The 25014-nt window shown below is 39.9% G+C and overlaps 1 protein-coding gene across 1 annotated transcript in view; it reads right to left on the reverse strand.

Annotated features, from left to right (window-relative positions):
- ALCAM (activated leukocyte cell adhesion molecule) overlaps positions 1–25014 on the reverse strand; it is a gene marked incomplete in the record, with an annotated part of 1355533 nt that overhangs the window by 224123 nt on the left and 1106396 nt on the right. Inside the window, 1 exon segment of the mRNA XM_044071096.1 lies at positions 20973–21087. Within this exon segment, the coding sequence (XP_043927031.1) occupies positions 20973–21087 (115 nt within the window).

Genomic DNA, 25014 nt, shown 5'->3' on the forward strand with positions numbered 1-25014 from the left:
TGGTTTTCTGACAACACAATGAGGACTGGATGCACTAAATAATGACAACCATTTAAGTTTCAGATTTAATAGCCTTCAGAAAATGCTTTTATTCTAGCAACCTTCTAAGCTTAAGAATAATTTGTCCCTATTTGTGGGGTTTAGTTCCCCCCATTATTTTTGGCATTATCCAGATTTCTTGTGCTAAGAGAATGAGAGGTATGAACACTTGAGCTGATTATGAACATCTGACAAATACAAAATCCTCTGCCATTTATACAGTGGATTTGAGAAGACAGTAAGAACATGTAATGCCTGGTTGAGTGCTAGTTCAAAAAATATTTGAGGGATAATTGAGGGGTTAATTTGGGGGAAGATCTTGAGCTTCATGTGTCTGGATGTTTTCTTTGGTTGCTCAATTTAGCAAAATGAAGTTAGTTTTTTTTTTTTTTTTTTTTTTATTTAGGTTTATCGCTTAAATATAGTTATGTTGCTGGTACTCTAGAGTGTTCTCCACCATGGTAAAAAGTAGTGAGGATACAATTCTGGGGAAAGCAATGGACAGGGAGTTTGATCGGAAGGCTGTAACCTGGCGAAAAACTAGTTTTAACCAAAAGAGAATGATATCATTTGACTTGAAAAATGCTGGAGACACACTATAAGTGATTCCTTATGATCCAGTTTACTGCTCATAACTATTAGTTGGGTATGCTAGAGGACTGGAAGTAGGAAAATAGGATGCATGTTATTTTTTGTGCAAATAGGATACCATGTAAAAACAAAGGACACAAGGTATATGATAAGACAGTCAATATTTATGGGTACTTGGGTTTATATTGATCAGCAGTAGCTTGCACTAGAAGACAAACCTAGAAGGAAAATTTTGAGGCAGAGTGTAGTGCCAGAACCTGAGGAAAGAGCAAGCTGTTTGGACTTTGTCAAAATAACAGTAGTGTAAGCAAACGTACCACTGCTGAAGTAGCCATAGCTCTATGGGGGGTTATATCCTAAGGATACAACAGCTTAAGGGCAGCTCTTATACTCTCAAATCATTAACCAGCTCAAGCAGAGCTGAAGAAAAAGAGTGGTTTCCATGACAATTAAAAGACACTTAAACATGGTTAATGCTAGGAAAACAAAGGTCCTCACCCCTGGCAACCAAACATACAAAAATAAGGCGGCTGGAGGAAGGGAGTAAATACTGTAGCATTGATCTTTTCTAACATCTACTGTTACAGTAAGTTTACTTACACAACTGTACTGTGTTTTTCATTTTATCACTGCTGCAGTAGCCATAGCTATACAGGTAGACCTACCATAGCTTAAACTGTCCGGGTGGGGAAAGGACGAAGGTCCATGAATCCCTGGAGAATGGTCGAAACAGAGCCTGCTCTAGACATAGAAATGGAATCTAGTTTGTAGTACTTTGCAAAGGTACATACAGAGGGCCAATCTGCTTCTGCCGTCTCTAGAACACTTCAAGAATACAACCCTTTCTAAAAAGCCACAGATGAAGCCAAAGTCCTGAAAGACTGAGCATTGACCTGCCTAGAATTGCCTTATTGTAGTGGGTATTGTGATGTCCAGTTAATATCCCATTGGACTGCCAACAATAAATATGATGTCCCCTACTTAAAACCTGGGTCAGTAATTAAGGAGCCTCAATCCCCTCCACTGACTCCAGTATGGGAGCATGACAAAAAACACCAGAGCAGAGTGCACACAAGAGTAAAATTCCACAATTTCCCTTAAGAGCACAACAGGACATGATCTATTTCCTGGGACTGGACTATATACCTCTGTCCACCCCAAATGTAATCCTTATCATACACTTCAGAGCAATGTGTTCCAGTTTAAGACCTCTGACTCACTCACACTCAAAATAACTTTAAATCTGACACACTGAAACACGTGCAGAAAGCCTGACACATATTTCCAGTTGTGCCCCTCCCCAGTACAAATGGTAAATGCTGCCACCAGAGTCAAACAGGTTTACATGCTCTTCAAAAGGTGAACAGTTATTAAAAATTAAATATCAAAATAAATGACAACTATGACCAGAAGCAGCCAGGCATTCGAGGTGATCTGGGCAGTATCAAACAGGTATAAGCACACTCTAATCTCTAACGAACACACTGATTTGTCCAGCCACAATGTAAAGTAATGAAAAAAAAAATCATTTAATAAGTAAAATGATTACAAGAATGTAAATCAATAACTTTCGATAAGCACCAAAATTCAATCACCAGAAATATAAAATTAACCTGTAGGATAAAAGAAGATCATCTTAGGAAAACTAAAGCTAAATAACTAAACTGTCCTAATCTAACTAGAGAATACTGTCCCTGATCTAATCTAAAATATAACAGCAAGGTGATGGTAGGCTTACATTTTTTTGGCGAGTCCTTTTTCTGGGTATCTTCTGCACAGTAACTCTTCACTAACTGCTGCTCTTCACAAACTGCTCTGCTTAACAGTCTCAACCATCTTATTTTAAAAAATAACAGTCAGCTGTTTAAAAAAGTTCTTCTGACTGTCAATAAGCTGCTCAAATAATCACCTAGCATCCAGGAACATTCTAATGATATCACCTACTGTTCAGCTGATTCTCCACAGTTCGTACTTCAGAATCTCCCTCACAAATGTGCAATCAGAAATGTATCCAAACACTGACAAATTATTTAAACATTCTGTATAAACAGGGAAATACTCAGCATTTAAAACACTTGTACACAAATCTCTTGCCAGACATGCTAACACATATGTTTTCATTTTCTTCACAGGTATAACAAAAGGTAATAGCTTATTAAGGAAACCCTACCTTTGTGGAAAATGAAATATAGCTGACCCACCATAAAAGCATGATACTCTTCTTGAAGAACTCAGAGCAATCAACAAAATGGTTTTCCATGTTAAGAATCTCAAATCAGCCTGATGAGGTCCAAACAGAGCAAGAGTTATTTTTTCCAAATTAAAGTTTAGATCCTAAAGAGGAGTCACCTTTTTTTTTCTAGCACGCTTGGTATGTAACTCCCCTTTCAAAATTATGTTCCCATGAGAATGCATTGGAAGGGGGGATCCATGGGCAGACATGCTGAAATGGCTAACAAGTGTATCTTGATGGAGGAGTACAAAAGACCAGACGATAACTCATGTAAATATTGTAGAACCAGAGAAATGCTAGCTTTAAAAGGGTTCTGGTGCTTCTCTTGGCACCAACTAGAAAATCTTTTCAATTTGCTAATATGTGATTTCCTAGTAGCGGGTTTTCTTGCCTCCTTTAATACCTGTGGCACATCCTCAGAAAACAGGGCCTTAAAAAAGTATCAAGACTTCATCATCCCAGTAGTTAGTTGCAGTTGTTTGGAGCTGGGATGCATCAAACACTTGAGGAGGACAAGTCTACATCAAAATTTGAGTTAACTGCCCTTGATCACTTCCAAAAAAAGAGAACCGCTGTTGCTTGGGCCAGAAGGGAGTCTCCACAATGACATTTTGAAAGACATTCTGAACCTTCAGAATGACCCTGGATTTTAGTGGAAAGGGTAGAAAAGCATACAGGAACATTCCTGTCAAAGAAAATGTATCCGTTTTCCAGGTCTTCTCGCATGGAGTGATGGAGCAGAATTTCACCAAATGATTTTTGTGGATTGAGGCAAATAGTCTATTTGAGGTGTTCCCCACAGCTGTAGAAATTACTAGAAGACCCCCTGATCCAGTTTCCATTCGTGAAAGTCGGTTCTGTTTCTATTCAGCTTGTCTGCCACATAATTTTGCTCTGACAGGATGTAAAATGCCTGTAGAGTGAGACTGTGATAGAACGCTATATCCCAGGATACCATGGCAAGTCTGCACAGAGAGTAAGATCTGGTTCCCCCCTTGGTTATGTACTACATTACTGTGGAGTTGCTTGTAAACACTTGTAATGGTCCTGGGGACCATAGATGATTATGGAAGCTGACAGAATTTATAATTGCCAACATTTCTTTTACGTTTGTGCTGTAGGCCAGCTTTTTTTCTTCCAAAGACCCTTCACTGTTACTCCCATAAACAGTGCCCCCCCAAAAAATAGTCTGTGGCATCAGTTCTTATAGCCTATGATACAGCTGGAAGGGGAAAATGGGAGACCTGGATTCAGATACAATTGGTATAGCCACCAAAGAATCAGCTATGACACAAATCACAAAAAACAGGAATATGGAATGTTAGGGATGTTTATGCTGGCAGCATAATGGTTTTTGGTATTACTGAATTTTTCTCATATAGAGTCTTCCCTGTGGAAGAAAAGCTCTTTAAATTGAGGTATCCAAGAGACTCCCCAGAAAAGCAATCCTATTAGAATGAATCAAGCAAGACTTTTGGAAGTTTTCCTAAAACTCCAGTCAGTGCAGAAGATTTATCATCCAAGTAAGAGATTCCTGACAAATTGAAACAATAAGCAAGTCACCTAAATAAGGAAAATGTCACTACCATACATTTGACAGTAGGCTATCACTATATACCCTGGGAGTAGTGGATAACCCAAAGGGCAATGCAGAGAACTGAAAATATGATCCAAACTCAGAAAATCTTAAGAAATGTTTTAAATATGGTTCTTAGAAATGAAATGAGAATTATTTAAGTCCAGGGCCACAAAAAAAAATGGAGAATGAGAGGTTACGTGCTGTGAAGGGATGACATTTTGAAGTTTGGAACTGTCACAAACTGGTTTAAATAGGAAAACTAGGAGTGGTCTCCATGAAGTTGGCACCAGAAATATTCTTGAATAAACATATACTTTCATAGAAAGAGTGACAGGAGTCTATCATCCTCTGAGTTAGCAGGTGAATGACAGCAGGGAAAAAATAAGTTTGATCTGGCAGACAAGAAGGAATCCCCTGAAAAAGAGAGAGATTCCCACTGCCATCTGTATATCCTTGATGAATCATTGAACTAATTTGTCAGACTGTTTACCAAACTGAGAAACAGATGTCCAGGTTTTTAGAAAGAATTAAAGGTTTGCCAGGATGAAAGAGGGGAGAAGGGAAATTTTGAGGATCTTTATTCAGACTTGCTAGGCTGACCTTGTTTCTGTAAGGCTTGTCCTTTCGTTTTTGAACCCTCCACCACCATTGCTTTTTAAAACTCTGCTTACCAGCAGCTTATTTTGCCTGTTTATTTTGCTTTTTGAAAAAATGTCGCTGAGGTAGTAATAAAACCCTTGACAAATTTGGGGAAGGAAGGTTAAAAAACAGAGAATCACCCTGCATCAGCTTCCCTCTCTCATCACAATTTTTAAGGACCTTTGCAGCATATGTATCCTCTGGAAGACTTTGAGCATGCAACAAAGCATCTTCATAATACTTCTAGCAGCAGTAGCTCTCAGGTGAATCATAAGCATATTTCAGAGAATGCTTAGTCACCTGAGACAGAAGCAATAAAATTCTAAAAACATTATTTGTTCTCAGATGACGGAAAAGCCAGAATTTTACTCATTCTCAAAAGAAGCAAACATAAATTTTAACATGTGAGCTTTACAACTGAGAATTCTAAAAATATGTATTGCAGAGGAATACACTCTTTCCCCAAATCTTTCAAAGACTTTCCTACCATCCTAGATAGAGGGCGAGGGATTGACAGTAACCAGATGTTTAGCAGCAGATGGCTTTACCAAGAAAATCTATGCTGGATCTGACGTAGGATTAGAAAATAAAAGCTCAGGAAATTAAGGAACTTTATATATATCTGCTTTTGGTGATAAATCTCCTGCACAGGCTGGAGTTCTAGGGGCAGCAGGCAAGCTATCGGGGGCAAGTGGAAGGTTGTAATAAATGCAGCCTCCAATGCTGGAAGAACTGGAAAAACTGGAGTAGTTACAGCAAATTCCAGTTGCTATAAATTATAATACTTCATTAAAGACAGTGGAATATCATTATATTATGACTGAAACAACTGACTCATTCTGGATATGGATTCAGAAGAAGAAAACCCCTTCAAAGGGACTATCAGAAGAGACACTCTCCTCAGAATTAGAAACCAGAGGAGAGAAAGCATAAGTTGCCTCCTCACAAACAATTTCATGTTTGATGTCTAACATTATCAGACAGTGAGGAATCCCTTTTTCTCTTACAAAAAGCACCAGAATTGGTAGGGTCAACAGCCTGAACTAAGACCTAACCTAAACCCAATGAATTACTCCTGTCTAAAGTAAGACAGACAGGCAAAAATAAATGGTCTGAATTTTTGCTTCTTTTTCACAGAAACTTTTAAAGAAGTAGACCTACTTTAGATAGGCAAAGCTTCCCTATGGACAGGCATCTCAGTCTGGCTAGGCAGAAAGTTATTTTCTGCCTCTTCTTCCAAGACCGACATTAGTACTTCTCCTTTGCCCATGAGGCACACTCCAGCTATCTCAGATGATGTGTCTAACTCCTGGTCTATGGTGACTGTAGGGACTACACCAGATGGAGCAAAAAACAAAAGATGAATAGTCTAAGAAACCAGACATAGCCACAGCAGAGTCACTCATTTGTGGCTCTGGCAATTCAGTAGCCTGCTGAGGAGTCAAAAGCTGCTTGGAAATGTTTTCTTTCTGTGAGTAGAAGGAAGAGCCAAGGAACTGGTGGGTTGTTCCATGTTGAAGCTGAAAAAGATGTCTTAATCCCAGAGAAGCATGACTGCAATAGTTGGTGGTACAGCAAAAGTTTTTCTACTAAAAACACAATGAAAAGCACTTTAAATACTTATTCCAGTACCCAAAATTAACTTAACACAACTTTTAAATAGGAAAGGTAGTTTTACTTTAGTTATATTTTTTTCTTAAAAGTTAAAAAGTAATGCTCCTAGTAAGAAGTGAATAAAAGTCACATGACGATCAAGAAAAAAAAACTTTTCTTAGCTTAAAATGCTTTCACAGAAAAAAGTTAAGTTTCTGATTGAAAAGGAAGACGTGGAAGCTATTTCCCACAAAGGAAACTTATCTACTCAGCAACGGAGAAGAGTTAGCTGATTTTTGATCCTTAAAAGCTTGCAAGAGGAGAGCCCTTTTGTGAAAGAAAAGCTCTAAAGGACTTGGCACCATAAACCATACTTTTTCTTCAGCTCTGCTCAAGTTAGTTAACAGTTTGGGTGTACGGACAGTGCTATTAAGCTTTGGTAGGATATATCCCCCATATAGCTAAGGCTACTGCAGCAGTGATGAAATAATGAACTTTAATGATGGCACCCTATCCCTGAGTTTTCAAAGATGTCCATGGGAAATGAGGTGCATAGTAGTTAACTTTGACTTCAGTTGAGCAAAAATATTGAAAATCAAGGATAAAGATTAGTTGTGTAAGAACTTACCATAAACTTAGACGTCCTTCTCTTCCATGTTACAGTATTTATAACTGTAGGGAGGGTTGGTACCTGCAGCACAGGACATCCGGCCAGTATATCAAAGTGTTAGGAGCAGGGGTATGTGCGACGTTGCCTGTCAGAGCCATAAACTGACATCTGCTATAAAAGTGACGCAGGCATGTACTCACTTCAGAAATGACTTCTGCATATAGCAGTACCCCTAAGAAGCAAAAAAAAAGAAGCTTTTCAGACCCACATATGCCACCAGGCAAGAAGGCAATTAGTAGAGGTATGTGCCTGTTTTTGTGCCCTGTTTGGATGGAGAGGAGCTAGGGGGATGCCACACAAGGATAAACAGGGTAGGAGGGGGACCTGAATACTGCAACATGGAAGAGAAGGAGGTTATGGTAAGTTCTTACACAACTAATCTATGTCCTTCTATTCTCATATTGTAGTATTCATAACTGTAGAGAGAGTACCAAAGCTTAAGGTATGAGCCTTGGCGGTAGGTTGAGAGGCCTGGTCTATGAGCCCCTATAAAACTGACCTAGCAAACCCAGTTCTGGCTCTAGAAATCAAATCTAGTTTGCAATGCTTGGTAAAGATATGAACTGAAGACCAGGAGGCCACCTCCAGTATAGAAGCGTAGTCCACCCCCCTAAAAAAGGCTGCTGAAGAGACTGCTAACAAGCAGAGATAGGTTTGAAATCCATGATGATAGAGTCTGCTTTGAGACTGCCTTCCCCAAGGCCCTTGGGTGAAAGTAGACAAACAGCTGGTCAGACTTTCTAATGGATTTGGTCTTGCGAGGTAATACCAAAGTTGTCTATGAACATCCAATGAATGCAAAGTTCTTTCAGAGGAATTTTGAGGTTGAGGGAAGAAAACAGGAAGGTTAATGGTCTGATTCAAGGACAGCTCATTAACCACTTTAGGCATGAAAAAAGGATTAGTCTTGAGGGAGACCCTGTCCCTATGGAAGTTAAGGTAAGAAGGCATAGCCATAAAGGCTTGGATTTATGAGACTCTCCTGGCGGATGTTAGGGCCACCAGCAGTACTGTTTTCCAATTAAATGCCAGGTTTTTATGATATAAAAAAATGAGACCACAATAAATCATTTCAAAACTTTTCCCACCTTTAATGTGACCTATAGCCTGTACAATTCAATTGAAAAACAAACAAATCTGTTAGGGGAAAAATATAAAAAATAAAAAACGTACAATAAGCTGGCTGCATATGTGTGCACACCCTTAAACTAATACTTTGTTGAAGTACCTTTTGATTTAATTACAGTATTCAGACTTCTTGGTTATACACCAGCCATCAATTAGACTCTGATTAACCCTAAATAAAGTTCAGCTGTCCTAGTAGGATTTTCCTGACATTTACTCAGTTGCCTGCTACAGCAAAAGCCTTGTTCACAGAAAGCTTACAAAGCATCAAAGGGATCTCACTGTTGAAAGGTATCAGTCAGGAGAAGGGTACAAAAAAAATTTCCATAGCATTGGATATACCATGGAACACAGTGAAGACCGTCATCAAAAAGTGGAGAAAATATGGGACAACAGTGATGTTGCAAAGAACTGGACATCTCTCCAAAATTGATGAAAAGACAATATGAAAACTGGTCAGGGAGGCTGCCAAGAGACCTACAGCAAACACTGAAGGAGCTGCAGGGATTTCTGGCAAACACTGGTTGTGTACTACATGTAACAACAATCTCCCATATTCTCCATATGTCTGGTCTATGGGGTAAGGGTTGCAAGATGGAAGCCACAGAACAACATCCAGACCTGGCTAAAATTTGCAAAACAGTACATCAAGTCTCCCAAAAGCATGGTGGGAAAATGTGTTATGGTCTGATGAAACCAAGGTTGAACTTTTTGGTCACAATTCCAAAAGGTATGTTTGGCGCAAAAACAACACTTCACATCACCAAAAGAACACCATCCCCACGGTGAAGCATAGTGGTGGCAGTATCATGTTTTGGGGTTGCTTTTCTTCAGCTGAAACTGGGGGCTTTAATCAAGGTGGAGGGAATTATGAACAGTTCCAAATACCAGTCACTTTGGCCCAAAAGTTTCAGGTGTCTGCTAGAAAGCTGAAGATGAAGAGGAATTTCACCTTTCAATATGACAATGACCCCAAGCATACATCCAAATCAACAAAAGAATGGCTTCACCAGGAGAAAATTAAAGTTTTGGAATGGCCCAGCCAGAACCCAGACCTAAATCCAACAGAAAACCTGTGGGTGACCTGAAGAGGGCTGTGCACAAGACATGCCCTCTCAATCTGACAGTTTTGGAGTGCTTTTGGAAGGAACAGTGGGCAAATACTGCAAAGTCAAGATGTGCCATGCTGATAGACTCCTGCCCAAGAAGACTGAATGCTGTACAAAAGGTGCTTCAACAAAGTATTAGTTTAAGGGTGTGCACACGTATGCAATCAGCTTATTGTACTTATTTTTTTATAATTTTTCCCCTAACAGATTTGTTTGTTTTTCAGTTGAATTGTAGAAGTTATAGGTCAAATTAAAGGTGGGAAAAGTTTTGAAATGATTTATTGTGGTCTGATTTTTTTTATATCACAAAAACCTGGCATTTTAACAGGGGTGTGTACACATTTTATATCCACTGTACATAGCTTCAGTAATGCTGAGTGAGCTGGTTCAAATGGAGGTAGTGTGAGTTTTTCAAGGACAGAATTAAGGTCCCATGAAGGAGGAATAGTTTTACGAGGCAGTTTGATATGGAGGACCCCTTTTAAGTATCTGGATGCCAAATGAGGTACTAAGGGAAAACAGGCAGAAATGGCTGACAAGTGTTCCTTAACAGAACAGTAGGTCATCCTGAATGTAGAAGCAAACACAAATAAGAATGGACTATGCGTACTGGAATAAGAAAAGGGACCTGTTTTTTCTTGAGACAACACCTGCAGAATCTTTAACATTTTGACACAATTTCTCCTGGTACTAGGTTTCCTGGCAATCTGCAGGACACTGAGTACATCCTCTGAATATAGGTGTCTGAAGGGGATCAGAACTCTAATTATCCATAAGGCAAGTCTCAGGTTGAGCACCTGAGGGTGTATGAGGGACCCCCTGTCTTGTGTGAGTAGGTTGAATCAGTGGGGTAACCTGTGGTGATTTCCCTTGTCTAGTAAGTGAAGTAGGGGAAACCAATGCAGTCATGCCCAAAAGGGGGTCACCAGCAGGATTTTTGGTTTGTCCCTCTGGATCTTCAGAAGGACTTTTTGAATCAGTGTGAAGGGGGGAAGGCATAAAGATACATCCCCCCCAAGAAAGAGAGAAGGCGTCCACTTTCCAAGCCTGTGGATGTGGGTTCCTTGTGCAAAACAGATGCATCTGCCTGCTCTGGGAGGAGGCAAACAGATTTGCCTGAGGAATACCCCACTTGTGAATAAGATCCAAGAACATCTCCCTGTGAAGCATCTATTCTTGGGAGGGTGCAGATGTTCTGTTGATAGTGTCCACCATCACATTCTCTGTGGAAGGAATGTACACTGCTTGCAGGTGAATGTGTGGTTTTGCTGCTAGGGACCAAATCTGAATTGCCAAGCTGCAAAGCGGGTAGGACCTTGCCCCCCCCTGCTTGTTGATATACAACAGGACAGTCATATTGTCTGTGACTACTTTCAAGGTGCCTGGTAGGAGAATTTGGTGGAATGTTTGTAATGCTAGGAGAAGGGCTCTCATCTCTTTGATACTGATGTGGTCACTTTGTCTGCAAGAGGACCACTCAACCTGAACAAAGGTATTATTTCCTGATTTAGGTTAATGGCTGCAATCCACCATTCTAATTCTTCTTTCAGGCATGGGAGAAGAGGGAGGGGAGTATCCAGTGGGTGGGAATGTTGGTTCCACAGAGTCTTCAGAACCAATTGGAACTTCCTTATATGTAGCCTTGCCAACGGTAGCATGGGGATCACGGATGCCATGGCCTAGGACTCTCAGGAATTCCCTGGCTGATATGGTTTGGAGAGAGAGAAGTATTTGAAGGTAATGTGTGAGGGCCTCTACCTTCTGGCAGGGGATGAATGCTATCTTGTTGGTTATTATCTTGCACCCTAAGATGATCAGATCCTGGGTGGGTGTCAGGTGAGACTTTTGCTGGCTTACAGTAAACTCTAGGCCAGCCAAGGTTTAGGTGGTGGTGAAGAGTGTGGCAGTCCTGGTGGAGAATTAACAGGTTGTCCAGGTACGGGTATATTGTATATTTGAATGCCCTGCATTCTGCAGTGGGTGATAACTTGAGCTAGACACTTTGTGTATGCTGTGGAGAGCCCAAATGTCACTGCAAAAAAACTGAAAATGCAAGGAATCCACTGAGAAGCATAGGAATTTCCTGTAGCTGGAGTGAATGGGGATAAGAAGACAAGCATCCTTCAGATCCAGGGATACCATGAAAGCTTGGTGGGGAATGAGGGGCAGGGTGAGCATTCTGAAGGTAGGCACCTTGAGAAGAAGATTGAGGATCAACAAATCCAGAATTGGTCTCCAAGGACCATCTTTTCTTGGGACCAAAATCATCCTGGAGTAAAATCCCTTGTTTGTCTGATCAAGAGTCACTCTTTCTATGGTGCCCTAAGCTAGCAGCTGATCCAGAATTGGAGGGAAGAGATGAAGTTGACTTGGAGGGGGTTGAGGTATCCCTGGAAAGGAGGAACTGTCCAAGTCATAAAATAACCTTTTTGAATGATGGAGAGGACCCAAGCCTCTGACGTGATCTTCCATCAGGAGGGTAGGGAAAGGGTGAGGAGGAGGGACAGGGGGGTGGAGGTGGGTAAAGGGTTTGATTCACAGTTGAGGGGCTCTGTCAGGGTTAAGCCATCTCCAAAAGGGAGTAGGGGTGGAAGAAGAGGATGGTCTAGGAGTAAAGTGTTTCCTAGATTGTCTCTGTCCCTTAGCCTATGGGGCAATAGACTGAGATGATTGTCTCCTAACAAAGGTGGTCCTTTGATGGTAGTTCCTATAGTACCTAGGAATAGATGAGACTAGCAAATGTTTTAGATTTTGTAGCTCCTTACCCTTTTCTTGAAGGGATTTTAGGAGCTCTGCAGAAGCTGCACCAAAAGGGGTCTTATTATCAAGTGGCACATCCAGCAATTTGGTTTGTACATCCATGGGAAGGGGCTGGAGTCTCACCCAGGAGTATCTTCTCAGGACAGAACCTGAGGTTGCAGATTTGGAAGATGCTTCTACTGCATCATAACTGCACTTGATGGAGTGCCTGGTCACCTGAGAGGCGGTAGAGAGCAGGATGGAGAGTTGTGACTTAGCAGGAGAGTCTGGCACATGTGGTATAAGTGCAGAGTCTTTGGATAGGGTGTTAAAACAAGCCTAGCCATGTGTTTTTGATAATTTAGGGCTCAGATGGCTAGTGTGGAAGAAGTATAAACTTTCTTTCCTAGCCTATCCATAAATTTGCTGTCTTTGTCTGTGGGAAACAGAGAGGTGGAAGGCAGCTCTCTGGATGATTTGTCTGCTGACACAGCTACTGGATCTGCAGGGGGCTTCCTGAAAAAGAACTGTGTATCCTGAGGAACTTTATAAAACCTGTCTGGAAATTTGGAAGTAGGGGGTTGAGATGCAGTCAGAAAGGCATCACTGAAAGGCTGGGAATAGGCGAGGGACTGCAGATGGGGAGTGCTGGGTTCATCAGTAGTAGTACCTCACTTTAGTTTCTGAAACATCTGAGACCCACCATTTGAAATGTTTTCTCATAAAAGAAATTGTGTCCCCAAAGGAGAAATCTTCCCCTGGAGATTCAGGACTAATAGTGTCCTACTCCTCAGAAGTAATGAAGTCCTTGGGAGATTCAATTTATAAACAATAAGTGATGCATAAGAAGAGGAGAGCTCTTCCTCAGAATCCTCTAAGACCTGCACAGGTGTAGGAGCTGGTTGGGGCACCTGAGACTGGAGGGCCTTTAAAGCTCTGAAAAGATTATGGGAAAAGGCTTCCCATCCAGGAACTGGTTCTGTTTCTCTGTGTTTTAATTTTTGCTTCCTCTTAAGAGGAGTAGAAGGATACATAGGTTTGGAAGCTGATGCCTGAGTGGATGGAAAGGCAGGAGTAGACTGCTCCGATGCCATGAGCTGTGGTTCCACCTTGCCATCAGCAGCTGATGGCTGATCAACCTCAGGGGACGTACTCTGAGTTTCTGCCAAATCGGCTTCCACCATGGTGCCTGGTTCTAGCTGTGAAACCGACGTCTGATGGGACCCTGAGCTAGCGTCTGCCTCGAGAGTCTCATCGGACTCCTGAGGTGCAGCATGGGTGTCAGGCCTAACTTTTTTGGCCTTCTTCTGAGGCGGCTCCTTGGAGGTACCTACCCCACTCTCCATGCCTAATGCCAAATACTGGAGTCTCTGGTTTTCTAAGTAAAGTTTTAAGGCAGCCAGCTGGCTGCATACCATTTTGGGCACAAAAGACTTGCAGATGTCACAAGACATATGATCGTGGCCTTCATCTAAGCAAAACAAGAACAGATCATGTGTGTCCTTATGTGGAATTTGTCTTCCACAAGTACACTTCCCCTTCCTAGCTGACATGTAGTTTGAAAAGCTAGAAAAAAGGTAAACAAAAAACCCAAAAGGGTACTTATTTGCATCGGACAGCTGAAACAAATGATCAAACTGATTCCTGGAACTGGCAATCAGAATAACGTACATCACTGTGGCAGAAAAGTTCTTAAGTGGGTACGTGCAAACATCACTTTTATAGCTGACGTCGGTTTATGGCTCTGACAGGCAACATCACACATACCCCTGCTCCTAAGACTTTGGCATACTGTCCGAATGTCTGGTGCTGCAGGCAGCAACCTCCCTACAGTTTTGAATACTGCAACATGAGAATAGAAGGACATTACTAGTTCAGTTGGATCTATATCATAACATCGAAAAATAAAAATGTCGAACGGCACAACAGCTAATGTGCTGAAATGCCGAGGGTCCATTTTTGAGATCGCAGTACAGTGAAGATTTGGATATTTGCCCTTTCCTCACTGTAGTGGGATCTCAGAGTTGGAATATATATTTAGCGAGGGAGGGGGGGCAGCCCCCCACAATACTGAATTTGAGTTTTGGCATTTTCGCTCTTGTGAGCATTCAAAATTTACGTCTTTAATGTTATGATATAGATGCGTTCAGTTGCATTCCAAAATTAGCCTTTACTCATGAGTGATATAAACTCACCTGCTTCAAGAACACTCCTCAGTGTTGAAATGCAACAAACATAGTGTTGATGCCAATGACCTCAATCCTAAACACACACACTAACATGTCAGTGCTTCACACACACTATAACATGTCAGTGCTTCTCATAAGAATGGTGTCTCACAATGCAACTTTTGGGCATAAATCAGGTAAACAGAATTGTTTTAAAAATATAGTGCACGTATAACTGGTGTTAACTTTTTCTTTGGACAAATAAACAGTAGTTCTTTTACTGAAGAAAACTCTGTTAAGTGCATTTCTTACAAAACAACAAACATGCATCTCAAAGCAACTCCAAGAAAACGTTTAATAAAACACGAGTTACGAGACAGATTTTTTTTTTTTTTTTTGCATTTTTGTTTTTAATCCAGGCTTATTTTGCCCACTGTGAGATGCCTTGAATGTTGTTTGAAGTGTATTTCTTCTGAGGTTAAATAAGAAATTACAGCATTATTTAAAAAGTTTTCACCTTACAAGTCAGTTCTACAATTAATAAAACATAAACAGTCTTTATAAAGATTTTAAAGGTTATCTCACTTAGAAAAGCTTATTAACCAAAAAAAAAGTTTTATAAAGACTATTTTAGAAGGTAAAACTAATAGTAAGTCTTTAAAGATTATTTTGTAAAGGTAATCTTCCTGAGAAAGAGACTGAGTTGCCATAGATATGACCTGACAATTGCTCAAGTCCTTTACAAATTGGATAACACAGGTATCCGAAAATGAGTGAATAAACTCTGGAAATAACCTGCAGAACCCATTGGTGTTGCAGGAAGCCTTGTTGTATAGTTCATAAATGAAGAGATTACCTTTAGTTTTTTTTTCTAGAGGAAATACAGTGGTAGTGACAGGGCTCAGAATTGATGCTAAAAACAAGTACTTTTGAGTGGAGGATTTTTTCTGAGGTTAATGTGATCTCTAGAACAAGAATGGTTTCATCAATGTTAGACAATGGTCCAAATGGGTGAAAGACTCAGCTGACAGTCATCTACAAAGAGCAACACAGGAATGCTCTATATCATCATGTAAGCAAATATTGAGTCTACTATTTTTTGTTCAGTTTCAGAGCTAAGAACTGAAAATGATGCTTTCTATCTTGAAATCTTGCAAATGTGTTTTTGGGGCTAAATGGGATATGAAGATAAGTATCTTTTGTATCTAAATCTGTTATCAAACATCCTCATCTACTAAAGGAAGCACATTCTTTACAGTCAGCAGATGAGCTTTCGTTAAAATGAACTTGCCCAAACAGGTCTTCCAAATTTTTGGAACCACAAATGTTCTTGAAAAAATCATTTGTTCTGATTTTTTTTTATTTTTTACTTCTAAATGGTTAGTTCCAATGATGCAACATTTTTCATTGCTGTCTCACAGCTCTTGGTTCTTCAGTTCTGTTCCTAAGTAGGGCACCTTCTGTTCAGAGTCTGCATGATCTCTCTGAATCTATGTGGGTTTTGATGAGGCTCTGATTTCCTCTACATTTCAAAGACATGCTGTTTCAAGAATGGGCGATCAACTAAACTGCCCACAGGCATTATGTGGTACATGAGTGTGTGCACCTATATACGCACATCTGTCATGAGACAGAACAGTCTCCTGTCCACTACTGGTACCCACTGTTTGCTTGGATAAGCTCCAGCTACCCATAACCCTGAAATGTATAAAACAGGCATTTGAATAAAAGTGAATGAACTTTGGGAATAACCTGCAGAATCTACTTGTCTGAAGTAGTCTGCTTCCACCTGTAGATAGCTCCTACTAAAGAAGGAAAGGGGAAGCAGAAGATGAGGAAAGGGAACGTTACAAACTCTTAATGCATCTCACATTAACATTTCTTGATTTGCTTCCACTTCTGAGGATATGACATTTTCTAAAGGCAAACTTTTTAATGAGTTCCTAGAGCACTGAGTCACTTTCTTTTTCTTATTTTCCAATTCAAATCAGTTGATTCCTAACAGATTGTTCAAATAATTGCTCAGTAGTAACGGAAGCATCAAGAATCTTAGTACTATCTTCTTCTATTGTTTGGAATATACTTCTCAGACATTCACGCCAAAACAGAGGTGCTGTGGCTGACTAAGTTTGCTGATGACTGCAAATTAAGTGCAATCACTGAATCCCCAAACAATGTCAGTATACCTCAAGGGGGACTTGCACAACCCAATGACTGGTGCCAAAACCATGGACTCAAACTCAGTGCTAAAATCTGCATCATCATCCCCTCCGGTAAAAACGATATCCCCGCAGACTATCATATAAATAATAATACCCTAAGCAACAACTCAGTAGTGAGAGATTTGGGAATGCAAGTTGACTGTAGCCTAAACTTTGACCACCATGTGTTTACTGTGGTAAGGAAAGCATTCTATGTTGCACACCTCATTAGAAAAGGCATTGCCTCAAGAGGGAAAGAGGTCATAACATCACTGTATTCCACCCTTATCAGGCCAATAATTGAGTACAGTGTTCCCTTTGGTATCTACCTTGCCAGGCACCTGCAGCAACTTGAGAGATCTCAGAGACTTTTAACCAAGAAAATTCAGGGTCTCCAGCACATGTCATACATTGACAGACTGAAGTCATTGTACTCAGTAGAGTACAGACTACTTACAGGAGAATTGTGCGTGGTCTACAGAGCAATCTCAGATCCAACCCTAATGGAAATTCTGCACATCCACAAGTCAAATGGGACAAGGGTCACCAGCTCCTGGGACCTTAACCTGGCCTGCGATATAAATAAAACCTGCTGGAGAGATAGATACGTCTCTCAGAGGTTGCCACACCTCTGGAATAGGCGACCAATTCACATCAAATAAAGCCACTCTATGATCCTGTTTAAGGGAAGCCTGGATGACTGGATAGGAAACAAACTCCTGCTGGGGATTTCACCTATGACCCTCCTAGATATGGGCAGTCGTTTCTAACTAAGATTTCGAGTTTGGGCAAGATCCTGTATATTGAGTTTCTCTAGTATTATACTGGGTACTGGCTTATAAAGACTTTTGCGGTGGTGGTGCTGCGGTAGCGTTGTCGCCTCACAGATAGACATTGTCCTGTTCGATTCTCAGCTAGAGCGTCTTCTGTGTGGAGACATGCATGAATGGGCGTACCTTCATTGAAGGTTGCACGTCAGGGCTGGCAACTCGGCATGTAAAAATCAACTGCCAATCATTAGTGGTCCGGAGTTCTGCTGTGGCGACCCTTAACCGGGAAAAGCCGAAAGACACAACAACTGGCTTATAAAGACTTTCAAGTTAATAGCCTAGTAACCACCTATGAACTATAAAGACAATCATAGGTGCTGCAGTAACAACTACAGCTGCAGGCTTCTGTGAGACATTTAGTGCACTTCAGAAGCATATTGTTACATGATGTCTACAAGAGGAACTAAATTTAAGCACTTGTCTTTACATCTACATTATGTTATTTTTATTTACTTTTTTATTTATTCAAATTTGTTCATCAGTATAGAGTCCTGATCACAGCAGAGCAAATTCAGTCTAAGCCCCAGAACAGACCAAAAAAAATGATATAACAAAAATGGTGCAGTAAGTAAAACAATTTAATACATTTCTGCTCTGTGACTGAAAGTCTCTGTGAAATAGTCCATGCACTGTAAGGAACTTGTACTAAGCTGGCCCCTGTACCCTTTTTTCTTGACCAGTAGACTATGCTGCAAATGCCAATTATTTAGCCTCAGGAAATGACAGAAGTTTATTTTGCCCTCTCTGTTAATTGCTTTGTACTGGCAATAAACAGATTGCTCTCAGTTATGATTTGACCAGAGGGCAGGAATCATTCACCAGGTGAATACCCTTCCTCCCATCTTTCAAAACCACTCTGAAAGACTTCTTAGCTAGAATATGTTTCTGTTCTTGCTCAAAACCAGGATAAACTACACCCATAAATGTGAACAAGTACTGTTTCATTCCGTATACCTCCTTACTCTGCCTTCATTTACTTTGTTACTTCTATCAGATTCTCTTCCCTGACTTACTCTCTAAATATACCATAAGCCTGTTTTTCCCTCACTTCGTATTGCAATTCCTGTTTGTATTACACTAATTTACCTTTAAATTCTCTACAAACAATCTAAAATTACTCTAAATATTAAATGATTGTCATATAACTTGTATCAATTTTTAACCAATGTTTTTATATTATGTCTAGTTTGTTACGATTATTTAAACTGCAGATGTTTTTGTTTTATTTTTGAAGACTGCAAAATTGCTGTTCTTAAAATGTTTTGTATTAATTGGGTGCTTTTCTGCCTGGGACTCCGGTGAAAATGGGCTTCTACCCAATCGGACTTTCACAATAATCAAATGTCAATAAATAAATATGAATACAGTTAAGATGATACATTAAGGCAGTGGACTTATACTATCCAATGGTTTTAAAAAGATATGATACAATGCATAAAGAGTACAGGTCAAATGTTTATTTACAAATGTTCAATATATTATCATATATTTATAATATGACTAGGGATATATAAACTCAAATAAATAAATAAAATAAAAATAAAGGGGTAGCAAGAGAGGAAGGGATTAACGAGAGAGAGATGGATGGGTGAAGAGGAGGCAGGACTGTGGAGAAAGTGTTACAAAAGGTTTAGTAAGATTCTGGTGGTAAGATACTACAGTTTACACAGATCAGTACTATGTTATGGATATTACAGTTTCAAAGTATCCCAACTACCAGATCTTTTAACAGAACCTTGACACTAAACAATGTGATTTAGGAATCTGGCAGCCTTCACTACCATGATGAAGTGAGTACAGACAAACCAGCAAAAAGAAAAATCCATGTCGTTAACAGAATCATGACTACTTCAAAGGGACAACCCAAAGATGACTAATATCTTACAGTAAAACAAAGTGTAGCAGATGGCAAGAACCAGTAGTACATCTCAACTGCCATTACCACTGTCTTTCATGTTTATTAAATATAAAAGGAAACATGTAAAGGGCGGGAAATCTTGCAGCTGGTTGGAGATTATCATGATTGAAAGGAATGAAAAATTAATCTAAAACTGCACATCAGTGTAGTCATTACTTTCTATTGCTAAAAGGAACACAGAATATACAAGGGAATCAGACAGACAGTTGTTTGTGCCCCGTCATCAGCTTACACTAACTGGCAGAATAAAAAATAACTGTATACATCCACACACATCCATGCACCCTAAGCCACTGAGGCCATTTAATTTTAAATTATGAAGGAAATATACAAGGGAATGTAAAGTCCCTAGTTTTTAGTATGCAAATCTTTCATTAAATGTGCTCCTATGCTCATATAGTTACATGGGAAACAAGATTCCCCTGACAGTTTTCTGATGAGAGACAAAAGAACTGGTCTGAAATACAGTTTTCCCCCATTTATCAACAAAATCAGCCTCTTTGGCAATAGCCACACACACAAACACACAAAAAAAGAAATAAAAGGAGAAAAAATAATTAAAATAAATGTGACTAAACAGATGGATAAAGATAAAGTGAAGTTAGAAATCACTACAGAACACAATACTCATTCACAGTATACATGTTGATGCTAGTATTTGAATCGGAAACATGGCATTATTGAAATATGGCAATTAGCACCAATACATATTTGTTAAAGGAAAAAGTGTTTTTTTTTTAGCAAATATTTCCTTCTTCCTGCAGTACAGCTGTTAATGTATCTTTATCACAACTATTGCACTGTTACATAACGAGGCTCAGTTTTATGTATTCTTGCATTAACAAAGCCACATCACATCTTACCTGTAACATAAACCAATACTTTATTAACAGGGTATGTTTAAAATACAAGCTGGGATTCATTGAAAAATAGTGCATAACATAGTGCTAATTAATGTATGCAGCAGTCATACACGTAGTGTGGGCAATATTCAAAAATGATAACATGTCTGATTGGCTGTGAGCTGTCTTCCTTCAGCATGGAACTGAGGCAGTTTACTGCACATGGTTTTGATATTCATGTGGAAAATCTTTTAACATGGATTGCTTCATAATGGATTTGAGTTCAGGTAGGTGGGACTTGCTGGTTCTGGATTTGGATGAATGTCTCCACTACTAAGTAGAAACTCAATAGAAAAGACGAGTTTGGGGATTTTATGGTAACTAAAATGGCACTTATGTCTTCCTTCAGTATTACAGCTGTGTAAGTGCACAGCACTCCTCTACAAATCCCAGCTATAGTGTACTCCAAATGACAATACAGCTACACTGGGTAAAGATACTTCAAAACAAGACAACTTTTAACCTTGCATGCACTATAAACAGGCTTCACACATGTTGCAAATACTTCAACATTACTCCTATGAAATTTAAAACAGTTTTCTATAAAACATTATACAGCACATGGAAATTAAACCAAAATTAATATACAGATGAATCACTTAAGTCTCTGCAATCTTTTCATAAATAAGGTCTTACTTTGTTCTCATGTAGATCCAATAGGCTACTCCAGCCACTATAGCTGCTGCTAAAAGACCAACCACAACTGCGATAATTAGCTTTGCCTGGTCATGAACAGTGACAATGTCATCATCTAAAAAGAAAAAAAAGATTGTTTATTTTATGTTTTATTTACTTTTTAAACCAAGAATGACTCACAAGATAGCTACTACCTGTAATAAAAGTTAACGAAAAGAGTTCAATTTAAAATATATACAGCAGCTATAGTCCACTTGATTGTAAGGAGTTAATCTCTGTTACTACTAATCATTTGCAGAGGATTTTCAGTAATGTTCCCAAAGCAACATTTTTTCTTATTTCTATTTTCTATACATTATGTCTTCTATATCCAAGATAGTTTGATATTTTCTCATTACATTTTCAGAGTAATGCTATTAATATAACCGCATATATAAAGCAGCATCATACTGTGCTCCTATCTGTAAACGCTGAAGCAGCAGCTGCATTTTGAATTCTGCTGAGAAAAAAAATGTAATTTTTATTCCAGAAGTCTTGTAAAACAATAAAATATCAAATGTATATAGAAATCCAAACTTTCTTTAAACCTAAAGTCACTACACTACTCATTTATTCTTGGACAGCTTTTATATTTCTTAATCAAAAGGCAGCAACACTATTATTTTCAAATGATTGTTTTGCAAATGATGCAGTCTGTCAACTTTGGAAGGCCATTCTGGCCTGAATTTTACCATTACTGCAAACAACATATGTAAATATTTTCAAGAAATTCTTAATTTTCAGGGCAAGACATATACATAGATGGCCTTGTACTACACACTGCATGTCCTAAAAGCAATCATGGAAACCAGACTGGAAATCCCAGATATCTCAGACATGGTCCCTGTCATGGTCAGAACAAGCAAAAATATCCATATTTTGCAATAACAGTTTAAATGTAGTTAAGAAATCACCTTTTTAAGAAAGAGTATTGTTTTGAGTATTTGTTTTCTGATTTCATGAGTACAAACTAAGAAATATGCCTTGGATATATATACTGTCAGACTGTTAAAGAAACAAATGACTAAAACAGAGCACCCAGATGGCTGCGCATAAGACAATGGGTGGCACTTAGCAATGTAAGACAACATTTTTGAAACAGTTTGAACTAATCCTACAAAATTAATTATCTGAATGCCATGACCATCCCCTACACAATCCACTTAGTGATTCAAGTTGCAAAAACAAGACATACACAACTTTATCGTCATGTAATATACACTACATTCACATTTTTCTGGGGTGGAGGGGGGCACAGTCATAACTCCAGGGAAAGAAACTTCATTAATCAGGAGAAATGCACAGAATTTTTAATTCTGATCCAATGACACCTCATTAAAGATGAATTCTGGACATATGCTGCATTTTTCACAATGTGCAGAAGGCATGTACCCAATCCCAAACAGAAACAGGGTGTAGTGCAGCATGTCAGACTATGTTAAAAAAATGCTTGTGAAACCCTACATTTGTTACCTAAGTGGAAAAAGCTGTGTGTTAGTCCTCCCTCCACTAAGACTTTTGAACAAACATTTCCAGGATGCGAGTACAAAACACACCTAAGAATACCACTCTGCCCTTAGGAATTTCACAGCAGCTCAGTGCCAAATTTAACAAGACAGCACTGTTTTCAGCACATGGAATTTTGGTGATGTGAAGTTTGAAATCAGAAAAGGCTTGCTCTATCTATCAAATTTATGTGATTTTTTTTTTACTGCTGATGGAGACATGCAATAGTCCTCAAATTGCAATTAAATCATATACCCACACTCCTAACAAAAACGGACACTGAAATAACTGTCCAACCCTACATTTTGTAACTATGCATAAAAAGGCAAAAAAACAGCCTCCTTTGTGACTTTTTAACACCTCCAAGGAGTGACATGGTACTCTGTTACAAAAGACACCCAAGACTGTCAATCTGACCCTCAGGGATTTCAGTGTAGCACCTTAGTGCTTAATTTGACATCAGCACATTGTCCCCCCTCAGCAAACAGAGTTTGGGTGATACAAAGTTTGCAGTCAAAAATGTCACTCCAACTTGAGAAATACATGGTATTTTCCAGAGTCTGAATAGTAGCTTGGGGTGCTTGACAACACAGGCAAGGAGTGATAAGAAAGAATAGTTGTGTAAGAACTTACCATAACCACAGATGTCCTTCTCTTCCATGTTGCAGTATTCATAACCTTAGGGAGTTGCTGGCTGCAGCACCGGACATCCGGCCAGTAGACCAAAGTTTTAGAAGCCGAGGTACATGCGATGTTGCATGTAGGGGCCATAAACTGATGTTGGCTATATCTGTGATGTCTACACGTACCAAACTCAGAAATTGGCTGCCACATAGAGAGAGTGACCCCAGGAGCAGGAGGAAAGCTCCCAAGCCAAATTTCCCCAGGCACATCAAAACAGTGTTCTAAGTATGTTCAAGAAACAAGGGGGTGGTGGGTGGGATTGAATACTGCAACATGGAAGAAAAGGACATCTATGGTTATGGTAAGTTCTTACACAACTATTCTATGTCCTATTGTCATGCTGCAGTATTCATAACCTTAGGGAGAGTACCACAACTCTCTAGGAAGTTGCATGGGAGGTAGGTAGGGCAGCAGAGTCAAAGAGACCCTGTAGCATGGACTTAGCAAATCCTGCTCTAGCCCTGGAGATCAGATCTAGTTTGTAATGCTTGGTAAAGGTATGTACAGAAGACCAAGTTGCAGCCTCTAGGATAGAGGTATAATCAACTCCTTTGAAAAAGGCTGCTGAGGAGGAAGCTGCTCTGGTGGAAAGGGCCTTGACAGGTGAACTCAGTTGCCTTCCATGAAAGGAATAACAAAAGGCTATCACCTTAGAAATCCAAGAGGCATGTGTGGGTTTAGACACTGCACTGCCAAGTACTCTAGGATGGAAGGAGACAAAAAGCTGGTCAGACCGTCTGACAAGTTTTGTCTTGTCTACGTAGAATCTCAGTTGCCTATGAATATCCAGGGAATGCAAAGCCCTTGCTGAGGAGTTCTGTGGCTGAGGGTAAAAGGCAGGGAGATTAATGGTCTGGTTTAAGGAAATTTCATTAACTACCTTTGGCTTGAAAGAAGGGTTAGTTCTGAGACAAACCCTACCTTTATGAAAAATAAGACATGGAGGAGAAGCCATATGGGCTTAGATCTCTGAGACCCTTCTGGCAGAAGTAAAGGCCAGTTGCAAGACTGTTTTCCATGTACAGAATTTTAGGGTGGACTGGTGGGCTGACTCAAAGGGGGCAAATGTAAGTTTTTCCAGCACAAAGTTAAAGTCCCAAGGAGGAGGAATGGGCTTACGAGAGGGTCTTATGTGAAGGATCCCTTTTAAAACCAGCCTGACTTCCAACCTGGAAGCTACAGGTGGAGTCAAGAGAAGGCAACAGAAATAGCAGACAGGTGCACTTTTACTGATGAGTAGGTCAGTCCCCAATGTAGTAACTCGCACAAGTAGGAAAGGACCAGTGGAACAGAAACTAGGAATGGGTCCTGTTTTCTCTTGAGGTACCAATGGGAGAATCTTTTCTACTTTAATAAGTACTAGGCTTCCTGGCCTCCTGCAGGACATTGAGTATGTCCTCTGGGATCAGAACCCTATCACCCACAGTGTCAGCTTGAGATTCAATAAGGGTTCCCTTGTCTTGTGTGAGCAGGTCGAAGCAGTGAGGTAACCTGTGGTGATTGCCATGGGCTACGAGGTAGAGTTGGAGAAACCAATGCTGTCTTGGCCAAAAGACAATCACCAGCAGGATTTTTGGTTTGTCCTTCTGTATTTTCAGGAGGACTTTGAATCAGAGGAAAAGGAGGGAAGGCATACAGGAACATGGCCTTCCACGAAAAGGAGAAGGCGTCCACCCTACATACTTGTGGATGGGGGAGCCTTGTGCAGAAGGGGGGCATCTGTTTGTTCTGGGGGAGGCAAACAGATCTGTCTGAGGAATACCCCACCTGTGAATTAGATCCTGAAATACCACCCTGTGAAGCATCCATTCGT

This window comes from Protopterus annectens, chromosome 5.part0 (assembly GCF_019279795.1).
Source record: "Protopterus annectens isolate FY-2018-M chromosome 5.part0, PAN1.0, whole genome shotgun sequence".
Lineage (NCBI taxonomy): Eukaryota > Metazoa > Chordata > Ceratodontiformes > Protopteridae > Protopterus > Protopterus annectens.